The sequence below is a fragment of the Lactuca saligna genome, chromosome 4 (assembly GCF_052625555.1).
Source record: "Lactuca saligna cultivar CGN05327 chromosome 4, ASM5262555v1, whole genome shotgun sequence".
Taxonomy (NCBI): domain Eukaryota; kingdom Viridiplantae; phylum Streptophyta; class Magnoliopsida; order Asterales; family Asteraceae; genus Lactuca; species Lactuca saligna.
This window is the reverse complement of record NC_136420.1, coordinates 128,206,818-128,219,089: the sequence shown is the minus strand read 5'-3', so window position 1 is coordinate 128,219,089 and position 12,272 is coordinate 128,206,818. Positions and strand designations below refer to the sequence as shown.

General features: G+C 37.0%; 2 protein-coding genes across 2 annotated transcripts; both read right to left on the bottom strand.

The window, feature by feature from the left end:
• Positions 1-2,758: 2,758 nt before the first annotated feature.
• LOC145042790 (Chaperone DnaJ-domain superfamily protein) lies at positions 2,759-5,202 on the bottom strand. The gene is made up of 6 exons (XM_078991270.1): positions 4,872-5,202; positions 4,710-4,803; positions 4,470-4,537; positions 3,857-3,913; positions 3,377-3,601; positions 2,759-3,016 (listed from the first exon to the last, which is right to left on the bottom strand). Exons 1-6 carry the CDS (start codon positions 4,974-4,976, stop codon positions 2,960-2,962), a joined length of 606 nt encoding a protein of 201 aa, XP_078847396.1. The 5' UTR covers positions 4,977-5,202; the 3' UTR covers positions 2,759-2,959.
• A 4,079-nt stretch (positions 5,203-9,281) lies between these two features.
• On the bottom strand, positions 9,282-10,235 carry LOC145040134 (uncharacterized). Its single transcript, XM_078988109.1, has one exon. The coding sequence runs from the start codon at positions 10,233-10,235 to the stop codon at positions 9,282-9,284; it is 954 nt and encodes a 317-aa protein (XP_078844235.1).
• Positions 10,236-12,272: the final 2,037 nt, after the last annotated feature.

Below are 12,272 nucleotides of genomic sequence, written 5' to 3'. Positions count from 1 at the left end.
ATATTTCTAGGGACTGCTCGAGGAAAAATAAAGCAACAAGACCAGAAACGCCACCAAGGCCAAGGGCATTTCACATGATCCTCGACGAAGCAGAAAACCATGCGAGGAATCAAGGATGAGGACTTCATATCTGAAGATCAAGTTATGCAGTAGCCATAGTATCGTATGATGTAGCCTATTAGAGGCATAGTATAGGGTGAACTTGAACACCTATGTAATAGTTTCGAGAAATAATAAAGCCCTCGTTTTGTTATCTGATGTGTTAAACTGTTATTTGATTTTTCCTGTATGGTGACTTGGAAAACTGCGAGACAATGCTTGGGACGAGTATGAGTAGGTGTGAAAGGTAGTAGATACATATACTACCGGAAGCACATGACTCACGCTTGGATCAGGGAAAGTCACAAGGTTACCAAGAAGCCAATAAATGAGTCTGTTTTATTCAAGCATGTCGTTACCATCATTTTGGTAATGACTAAGAAGATTGTTGTTATTCTGACCCTAGTGGTCATATCAAATTAAGTCCGAATACGATGAGTATGTTACGTGGTTCAGAGAACCAAGTTCGATGTAACATCTAACTTAAACCAAAAGATTGAATTGAAAGCTAACCCAGGGCGATCAGTAGAAGTATCGCGATGATTGTTAAAGAAGTTGGTAGCTAAAAATGCTACATATTGAAATGTGATTGTATCACATTAGAACATGAAGGAAGGTATACTTTGTTTTGGAGTTTGACTCTAAGAGACCTAAGTCTAAAGCGTTGCAACATACGATGATAGGTCATTAGAATATGACACATAGATCCATAGTAGTAATAAAAGAACTTATCTCAAGTTCGTATCCAGTAAGGATCGAGATTGTGATTGTCTTTGATGGTCATGTCACTAATTTCTAATAATCGAATGTCTTTGACGATTATATTGAAATGTTAGGATCAGTAAGGATCAGTAAGGATCCATAGCTAGAAATGCTACATATTGAAATGTGATTGTCTTTGACGGTCATGTCACTAATTTATAATAATCGAATGACATTCTCCAGTTGCATGGCACGATAATCTTTGTTATCCCAGAACAAGTTTTCATGGCTCTTCCACACATTGTGAGCGGTGATGTCATTCTTGATAATCATTTGGATGAGGGATATGTGAATTGTATCATAGATCTAAAGCTTGACAAGGTTGTTAAGATTAAGCTAATGAACGGAGAGATTGTCAGGTGGAGCATCTTTGAGATGAAGATGAACACCAAAATTCATACAACATGATTCACAGAGTTCTCTCCTGGCATCGTAGTTGAGATTGTTGAGGTCGAGAGTTAACTTTACATACGATCAAATGTGGGTGATGTCGAAAGGCTTGTTCAAAAGTGGGTTGTTGTCACCCATGATAGAAGACACAAGGATTAGAGAAAAGCTTCAGGTCGTTAAAAGAGGTCAGGTAATGGTGGGGTCAGGGGCGGCTTGATTAATTAGAGGCTCCAAGCAAACCAAAAAATTGAAGCCCTTCAAGTAAGCAACCAGTTTTGAACTTGAGACCTTTAGTTTTATAAATCAATGCTTTTACTATCAAGCCAAACTTCAACTTGTTTTTATATCCCAATATATATATATATATATATATATATATATATATATATATATATATATATATATATATATATAACAGAATAAACTTTGAAATTAAAAGTCCTTGTTAAAATGACCATTTTATATCCTGAATATATCATAGTATCTTTTGCATAGATATCGTAGTATATCCTGAGTTCATAAACCCTTAAATTAACAAATTAAAAAAAAAAGAAAAAAAATCGAGATGAAAGATGACAAAAAATGAAAAGGAAAAAAATACAGTCAAAATCCATAAAAACAACAACCAGCCAATTTTGTCACCTCGTTTAAGTTAGACAACGATGAGTTTGAATCTTGAATTCCACTATGTAACAATTATCCAATTTAATTTACGGGCAGAAAAAGTTGACTTAATTAATAATATGTGATGGTTATTTTTCATTTAATAATATGTGTGGTTTGCTTGATCATTTTGTTTTACTTAAGATAAATGTTGTTATCTTGCATCATTTATGGTTATTTTAATTTTTACACACATGCACACACTATACTCTACTCCAAACTATATTTTTCACTCCAAGCATGATTTGGATCTTCAATCATAGATATACATGATACTATTAGACTAAAAGTCCTTTAGTATTTATGATCATTTTAATAGCAAAAAAAAAAAAAAAAAGCAAAATCAAATATCTTTAACTATAAACCATTAGGCAATAAGCGCACCACTCCAAAAGCAAATGAGCTTTGCAACAAAACAAAGCAAGCCGTTATTGTCTTTGATGTTTAATTAAATATCTCAGTTAAATACAAAATAAAAATAGTTTTCTTTCTTTATAAAAAAAAGTCAAGAATACAATGCATGACTATCACGAAATAAAAATCTTGGTGAAAGAGGTAGGCTATTATAAAATGATAAAAAGCACATATTTTGTTTCCAATAAAATAAATAAAGAAGAAAGAAAGAAAATGCAACCAATAATGACAATAATTAACCCAAAAAGTAAATGGTCCCCCATCTGCCTAATTCAAGCAGATATTTATCCATAAAAATATAATTTATTTTATTTCAACTTGGTGTTCCTTTCAAGTATATATATTAGCAATTATATATTTGTTTCAACTAGTTTATTTGATGACATCATCAATTATAACATATGTGTATGTACGTATGCGCATGTGGTCACGCTCAAACACAGAATTGAAATTAATCAAGAAAAATCCCACTTTTGCATAAAAGAAAACAATACATTTAAAGCCACTTGATTTTGATACAAGAAAACATAACTACATAAAAACAACCAGAACTATTTTGATGACAATCAAAGGATTCTGAAGTGATTAAGAGAACCTAATTTCACAAGAAATCTTATTTTGGGTGAAAGCATTAATCATGCCTTCCTTTTCTCCTGCTGCTGCTCCTCTCATCATATCTTCTACCCGTCTAAAAACCATTAAATCCACACGAAAAAACATTATCAAAAAATACACACTTTAAGCAAAAGTATTAGTTATAAATAAGGAGTCTTAGATGAGACTCTTTTTAGCTAATGTGGGACACTAACATGTCCATGTATGAGATAATATATACCAATGAGACTAGGAAAGTCTTTTGTGCTTTAGTATGTGGAGTGCTAGATTTTCTCATTTTAAAACATCCCTAACATATACATAGACAAATGAGACTTTGCTTAGCTATATGGGACCCAACATTAAAAGAAATTAAAATAATAATAATAATAATAATAATAATAATAATAATAATAAATAAAGAAAGAAAGATATTGGCATACTAACTACTAACCCCTACAGAAAATCCTTGGATGTGAGCATCAAAAAACGAAGGGTCATCATTTTTTATGTTTGACATAGCCGATGAACCTCGTTTGTTTGAGGAACTAGAGCTCGAACTTTCACCACAACTAGAAAATAAAGAAGATGAATGTGAAGTCGAATCAAATGATTCGATGTCGCTTTCAAACATCTCATCAAACAAATCCTTTAGTTCTTCAAAACTCTCTCCATTTTCCTGTCAACCACACAATAAGCATTTTTCAAAAATACTTTAAATGGTAACCTTTGTTTTCCTTTTTTGGAAAATACGTTTTGAATTATTGATAATGAGTCAACACTCAACAAGACAAGTGACATTACACCAAGAACCCCACAGAGTATTAGCAGACAAAACCAAGTTGATACCTGCCCTATGTACGTTTAAAAGGGCCTACATCCTCATGAAAAAAATATTTTGTGAGCCTACTTGAATAGAGAATTAATGGCTTACATTGGGTTTATTTTGACTCATCATCACAGCCATTTCCCTCATAAAATCAGCCATACCCTGCTTCCAATATCATTCATAATAAAGATTAACACTTCACATACAAAAAATAGTAACAAAGAAAAGATTTTTTTTTTTTTTTTTAATTCTTAATTCATGAATTATGATCATGCGTTATTTCCTGGTTTCAAGAAAGTGTATATATCACTTTTGAATATAAAACGACTTACATTTTATGTTTGATGTTTAAGAATGGTTATTCTCCTAGGTTTTTTTTTTCTTCAGCTATCAAGCTACTACAACAAACATAGTGGTAAAAAACTAAAAATATGAATCTGGAAAGTACAATGTTTTTGACTATTTTTAGATCAAAAGTGAGTTATAATTACTGGAAAGATGAATATTTAATTTCTTGAGATCCAAAGCCCTTAAATGGTGGCCCAGATCATGCTTCATCTTCCTCTTCGTTTTTAAGGTGGACCATGTCAAACCTCGATGCTCAAGAAAAATCTGAGCTCAAAAGATTCTTGCTTCTTTCAAGTTTTAAATCTCATAATCCATTATACGAATTTGTATAACAAAACTAATAATCAAAAGGAAAAAGAAAAGAACTTACATTTTCGTCATCGTCGCTATCGTAAACTCCTACGTCGTACATAAATCTTTTATCCACATCGGAGAGTACTAAGAAACAGAAAACAGAGGAATCAAGTTAGCAAATTGTGAACCCTGTAATAAAAAGTTCAAATCTTTATCGACTTTTAAGAACATAGTATTGTTTGATCTCATAAAGTTGCTATAAACACTCACCAAAATACAAATTTCAAGATTCAGTGTGGTTAATAGAAGAGTTTACCAGAATAAGCTTCTTGTATCGCCTGAAACTTCTTCTTCGCCTCCTCCACGTATCTGGTGTTTCCGGCCGCCGAGCACCGATCAGGATGCCATTTCTAAGACATGTTGAATTGTAAATAGTTTCATTCAAAATCAAGAAAAGACAGGAGTAAAGAATTCTTACCAGAGCAAGCTTCTTGTAAGCATTCTTGAGCTCTGTTTCAGTGCATTCCTTCTTCAACCCCAAAACTTCATAAAAATCACTACTTTTTGCTCCATTGCCACCCATACTTCCAAACCCAGATCAAAATTTTACTCAACACTCCAAAAAGGGTAAGTTCTTCACCTTGAATCAAGAAAAGACGAAAGCCTGGATGAAAAGGATGGATGATAAAATTAGGAGGCAGTTCATCACCCACGACACATGCTGATGTTAGTTTCGAAGAATCCTCCAGAAACTATATTAATATAATATAATTAGTTGCAGAAGGTTTGGATGATTTTTTATGATGTATGATAAGTTTATTTTATATGGGTAAAAGTACATGGGTGTTTTGCAATAGGAGGAAGGAGACGTGAGATTGGAAGAGATGGACGGTTGTTGTTGATTTCGGTTTATAGATGTGGGACCCATTTGGATGAGGGATCTAAATACAGAATAGTATAAGAGTATGAAAGAACTTGGGATGTTATGATTCACAAAATGCTACAGCTGGAAGAACTGGGGTCTTGATTACGATAATAGCATTGTTTAATAGACGTTTTTATGTATCAAAATATCTGCCTTTCATGCAAGATTCATGTTTTAATTATTGGTGGTGTAAATATCTTGCGTTGATCATGTCATTTTTTAAAAGAAATATCTGATTTATGAGCTACCTAAAAGTAGGTAGGATTATGACGAGGACCACGAGTCCTAGGGATGACATATCGACATATAGCAACTCATGACTTAGAGCTTAAGGACATAAGATAAGTCCTCGTTGAGAAAGTTGAAGATATATATATACCATCACATGAAGTAGAGACATGATATGAAATATGTAAACGGTGATATGAATCTCGATATAAGTTAAGAAAGGTATGATGATTATAACTAAAGTGATGTTCGATAGATGTACGTTCAAAGTTGACTTGGAAAATTGTAAATAAAATTGTAAATATGGGGAACCAAAGATTCCAAAATTAATAGTAATAGAGAGTGAAATAATGCTTGCCTTCTCTTTGAATATTAAGAGTATATTTATACAAAAACAAAGGGATCAATGCTTAAAATAGAATACAATCCACACTAAAATAACATCGGCTAATAGCCCCCATCAGTTGGAGCAGGAGGAGGACGTATGCTTAAACTGCATCTGAAGTCCAAGAAAAGAGGACGAGGCAATCATTTGGTGAAAATATCTGCATACTGATAGGCGGAAGGGATATGTAGAAAACGAACGTGACCAAGGGTAACTTTTTCCCGGACGAAGTGAATGTCCATTTCAATATGTTTCGTGCGTTGGTGTTGTACTGGATTACCGGATAAGTAGATAGCATAGACGTTATCACAATAAACCAAAGTAGCAGTCTTGAGAGGAGTTTGAAGCTCAAGAAGAAGATTACGCAACCAATAAGCCTCGGCAACAACATTAGCCACCCCACGATATTCAGCTTCAACACTTGAGCGGGACAGAGTCAGTTGTCGTTTAGTGGACCATGAAATCAAATTATCGCCTAGGAACACACAATATCCTGATGTCAAACGATGTGTGTTGGGACAACCACCCCAATCAGCATATGTATATGCAATAAGCTGAGATGGCTTGCTAGAATATAGATGCAAGCCGAGGTGAAGACTACCTTTTAAATAACAGAGAATGCGTTTTAAAGCATTTAAGTGGGGTTCTCGTGGTGCATGCATGAAGAGACATATTTGTTGAACAACATAGGCGATGTCGGGTCTGGTAAAAGTTAGATACTGTAGAGCACCGACTAACTGGCGATATGCATTAGGATCGGCGATAAGATCACCAACTGAAGAACTGAGCTTAGAGTTAGTGTCTGTGGGTGTAGCTACCGGTTTACAGTTTTCCACGGTAGCCCTCTTGAGAATTTCACATGCGTATTTTTGTTGTGAAAGAAACATACCGCCTTTAGAGTAGCTAACCGAAATACCCAAGAAGTAAGTGAGTTTACCGAGGTCATTCATGTGAAACTCAGATTTTAGGGAAGATATGATTTGCGCCTTGAGCTGATTTGAAGACTCTGTAAGAACTATGTCATCGACATAGACAAGTAGATAAGCATATTCATTATTTTTCCGAAAGATAAACAAAGAGTTGTCACTCTTACTACAAACTAAACCAATACTAAGCAAGTAGCGAGCAAATCGTTGATACCAAGCTCGTGGAGCTTGCTTCAACCCATATCTTGCGTAACTTACAAACATATCCGGCAAAACTTGGATCCGCAAAACCTAGAGGTTGGTGAATGTAGACTATTTCCTTGAGATTCCCATGGAGAAAAGCGTTTTTGACGTCAAGTTGGTGAATAGGCCAGTGACGACTCAACGCAAGACTAAGAACAGTCCGGATTGTTGCAGGTTTGACAACAGGACTAAACGTTTCGCCATAGTCCACACCAACTTCTTGTGATTTACCATTAACAACCAAACAAGCTTTGTATCGCTCAAGAGACCCATCAGAATTAAATTTATGTTGAAAAATCCAATGGCAACCAATTACATTGTCATGTGGACGAGGAACCAAATCCCATGTATTTTGTTTAAGTAAAGCATTAAATTCATTGGTCATAGCACAATTCCAATTTTGTTCAAGTAGGGCTGCCTTTGGAGAAATAGGAATAGGAGAAATAGAACTAGAGTGAAGGGCATATTTGGGATTTGGTTTACGAATCCCACTTTGAGATCGTGTATGCATAGGAGGGACACGAGTTGGTGGTGGTGGTGGTGGTGGTGGTGTTGGAGGTGGAGGTGGTGGTGGTGGAAGAGATGGAGGTCCACGAGGGATGGTCGGTAAGGATTGAGAGGGATGAACATTGGCACTAGTATTGTGGTTGGTACTAGTGGTAGGAGGTTGTTGAGAATGATAGTATAAATAGGGAGAAGATGGTATATCATTTAGAAAGTCATACGAAGAAGGAGGATAAGAAGATCGATTTTGATAAGGGAAGGTTTGTTCATTGAAGGTGACATGGCGTGAAATTATACGTTTGTTATCGGAGAGTGTATCACATAGGTAACCACGGTGATTAGGTGGATACCCAAGGAGGATAGAGGGTATCGATCTTGGGGTTAATTTGTTTGGTGTAGCAGAGGAAATATTAGGATAACAAAGACACCCAAAAGTACGAAGATGAGAGTATGTGGGCTTGCGTAAGTAAAGAATTTCTATAGGTGTTTTGTTTTTTATCGCAGTAGAAGGTAAGATGTTGATTAGGTATGTGGCAACAGAGAGAGCATGGTGCCAAAAGGAGGGAGGTAGAGAAGCTTGAAGAAGATTTGTTCGAATCATGTTATTAATTGTGCGAATGATTCGTTCAGCCTTGCCATTTTGAGGCGAGGTATAAGGACAAGTGAACCAAAATTGAGTACCAGTTTTAATGAAAAACTGAGTAAACATATAGTTATTGAATTCTCTACCATTGTCACATTGAAGGTTTTTGATGGTTTTATGAAACTGGGTTTGAATAAACGTGTGAAACTGTTGATAAATTGAGAAGACTTGAGATTTTGATTGTAAGGGATACGTCCATGTAAAATGAGAGAAATCATCAAGCAACACTAAATAATATTTATGACCAAGTTTAGAAGCAATAGGAAATGTCCATAAATCAGCATGTATTATATCAAACGGAGCAAAAGTAAAAGTTTGAGATGGAGAGAAAGGTAAACGACAATGTTTTCCTAAAGAACAAGCATTACAAGAGTAATCAAATTTAACACTAGAATCTGGAAAACTAGTCCTAAGAAAATTGAAACAGAATTCCCGGGATGACTAAAGCGGTTGTGCTAAATTGAAGAAGAAACAACATGAAGAGAAAAAGAAGAAGACTCGTAGTTGATGTTGGCGAGAGTGAAGGGATAAAGATCACCGGTACTATTGTGCCTCGTAAGAACCTTCTTCGTGATAAAATCCTTCACAAAAAAATAAACCGAAATGGTCAAATTCTATGGAAACCCAATTATCCCGAGTAAATTTTCTTACGGAAACCAAATTTTTAATAATTTGGGGAACATGGAAAACATTATGGAGAGAGTAAGAACGATTAGGGAAAGAGAGGATGGTGGAACCTTGACCAGTGCTAGGAATATTTGTGCCATTACCAACTAAAATAGAATGCGGATTACTCAAAGAGATATAATGGGAAAGATTACCTGAGTTGTTGGTGAGATGAGAAGTCAACCCAGTGTCCATATACCAAGATTTATCTCGTTGGCAAAGATACATGGTGTTGAAAGTGGTTTCAAGTTGAGCTGGGGTCATTGGTGTACCATGCTCATCTGTGTAATGAGCTTGGGGGTAGTAGGATGCTGGGGACGAATCTGAGATGTAGGTGATGGGCCAAGAAGACCCAATTGAGAAGGGTGTTAGGCCGTAGTAGGATAAGGGCAAGGTGGGATGGCCCATGAAGAAGTAGGGTAAGTATATATGTTATACCAAGGGTAAGAGTTGGACCCGTAATTGTGAGATGGAGGCCCATTGAATCGTCCACGCCCCCTTCCTCTTCCTCCTTGCTGACTTCTACCTCCTCGCTGACTACCGCCACGGTTGCGTCCCCTGCTACCACCATGAGTTGGGTTGCTGCCATTATTGAAGTTAAAAGGCTGGTGGTTGGTATGAGAAGATGAAGCTGACACTGGAGCAGCAGAGCTGGTGATTAGGGCCTGCGGTGTGTGAGAAGACTGATTGTTGTGGCGAGTTTCTTCAAGAATTAACTGAGAGTAGGCTTTGTTGAAGCTGGGTAGAGGTTCGGTTTGTTGAATGAGGGTTGCTATAGTATCATAATCACCTTTAGTCAAACCTGCGATAAGTTGTAACACCATTTTAGTTTCAGAGATAGGGTTACCCACATTAGCAAGTTGATCAGCGAGATTCTTGAGGTGAGAGGAATCAGTAAGATTAGAGAAAGAGTCAGAACGTGTGGTGTTGAAATGCTCTTCTAAATACACTGCTCGAGTGGCTTTATTGTCTTGAAAAATTTCTTCAAGACGATTCCAGAGTTCAAGGGCAGAGGCACCCAGTTTCAGGATCGTTTGTCTAAGATCAGGTGAGATTGTGGCGAAAATCCATTGTTTGACAATGGCATCTAGTCGCAGCCATGTAGAATCATCAACGTTAGCAGGTCGTTTGGCTTGTGGATTGATGTGATCGAGAACATTATATGCACAAGCATGGATATTGAACAACTCCATCCATGATGGATAATTTCCATCAGTTCGATCGAGGATAATAGGTATGGAATTTTTGATGTTATTAACACCAAAAGCACGGTAGAAAGATGGAGATGATTTTGAAGAGGAAGAATCTTTAGATCCTGGCATTGACTGATGTTGAAGAAGAGGAAGGCAACGATTACAAAATATGTGTCGTAGGTAAGAAAAGAATAGGGTTTAAGATGTATTAGGGCTCTAATACCACAATACAGAGTGAAATAATGCTTGCCTTCTCTTTGAATATTAAGAGTATATTTATACAAAAACAAAGGGATCAATGCCTAAAATAGAATACAATCCACACTAAAATAAGATAGGCTAATAGATAGCTCATGTGGTTGACAAAATGTAAAACCAATGGTATATGGTTGCTGTGTGCAACCCGTGCAAAACGAATAAAAGCACCCAATATGATTTTTGTGTCCACCTATTTAATGGATGCATCAATTATGTTAGCGTTGAGTATGTGATTGATAAATAAGGTAAACATATGCAGAAGAGTTTGAGAACTCTTAAACCAAAAGATTATCTCTTGCTTCAAAGTCTAAAAGTCCGAAAGTATGGCGACAAACCCAACGCAAAACTTCAAATCTTCTCTTGCGTCAGAGTCCAAAAGTATCTACGCAAGGAATACCACGCCTTTCTAGCTCATGTGGTGGATAACAAACAAGAAGTAAAAGACATCAAAGACATTCCGGAGGTCTGTAATTTTCCTGATGTATTCCCAAAGGATCTCCCAGGAGTACCGCTTGCACGACAAGTCGAATTCCAAATCGACTTAATTACTGGAGCCATCCCTGTAGCCAAATCCCCATACCGTCTAGCAACAGCAGAAATGCAGGAGTTGTCCAGCCAGCTAAACGAATTACTAACCAAATGATTCCTTATACCAAGCTTCTTGCCTTGGGAAGCCCTGATCCTGTTTTTAAAGAAGAATGATGAATCATTCCGAATGTGCATCGACTACCAGGAGTTGAATAAGCTTACCATCAAAAACCGATATCCCCTACCCCGAATTGACGATCTATTCAACCAACTTTAGAGAGCAAGCTATTTCTTAAAAATCGATCTGAGGTCGGGGTACCACTAAGTACGAGTCCAGGAGGAAGATATTCCAAAAACTGCATTCAGAACTCGCTATGGACACTACGAATTTGTAGTTATTCCCTTCGGATTAACAAATGCACCCACGGTGTTCATGGACCTAATGAACTACGTATGCCAACCTTACTTAGATAATGTCATGATTGTATTCATCGATGACATCCTAGTGTATTCGCGAAGTGAAGAAGATCATAGTCAGCACCTTCGACAAGTATTAGAGACATTAAGGATGGAGAACTTATATGCGAAGTTCTCGAAATGTGAGTTCTAGATAAGGAAAGTGGACTTCCTCAGTCACGTGGTCAACCAGGAAGGAATACATGTGGATTCCTCCAAGATCAAGGCAATTGAAAGCTGGGCAGCCCCAAGAAAACCTATAGGAATCCGTCAATTCCTAGGCCTTGCCGGTTACTACCGAAGGTTCATACAAAACTTCTCCAAGATCGCTAAACCCCTCACCACCTTGACTCAAAAGGGTGTGACCTTTAAGTGGGGGTAGAAGCAAGGTTCTGCATTCCAAACGCTAAAGCAAGCCCTATGCAGTGCACCGATCCTGTCTCTTCCATAAGGAACAAAAGATTTTGTGGTCTATTGCGATGCGTCCAAACAAGGGCTAGGTTGTGTACTTATACAACGAGGGAAGGTCATTTCCTACACCTCAAGGTAGCTAAAGACACACGAAATCAACTACACAACACATGACCTCGATAGGAGTAGTAGTATATGCCCTGAAGATCTGCAGACACTACCTTTATGGTACGAAGTGCACAATCTTCACGGACCATAAAAGCCTCCAACACATCCTTAACCAAAAAGAGCTCAACATGAGGCAAAGACGGTGGGTAGAGCTACTAAACCACTACGAATGCGAAATTTGTTACCATCCCAGAAAATTCAATGTGGTAGCAGATACGCTTATCCAAAAGGAAAACTTGGGCCGCCGAGTAAAGTCATTAACCATGACTATCCATTCTCACCTATCCACGTAGATCAAAGAGGCTCATCTGGAAGCTTTGCAACTCGAAAATGTCATAGGTGACT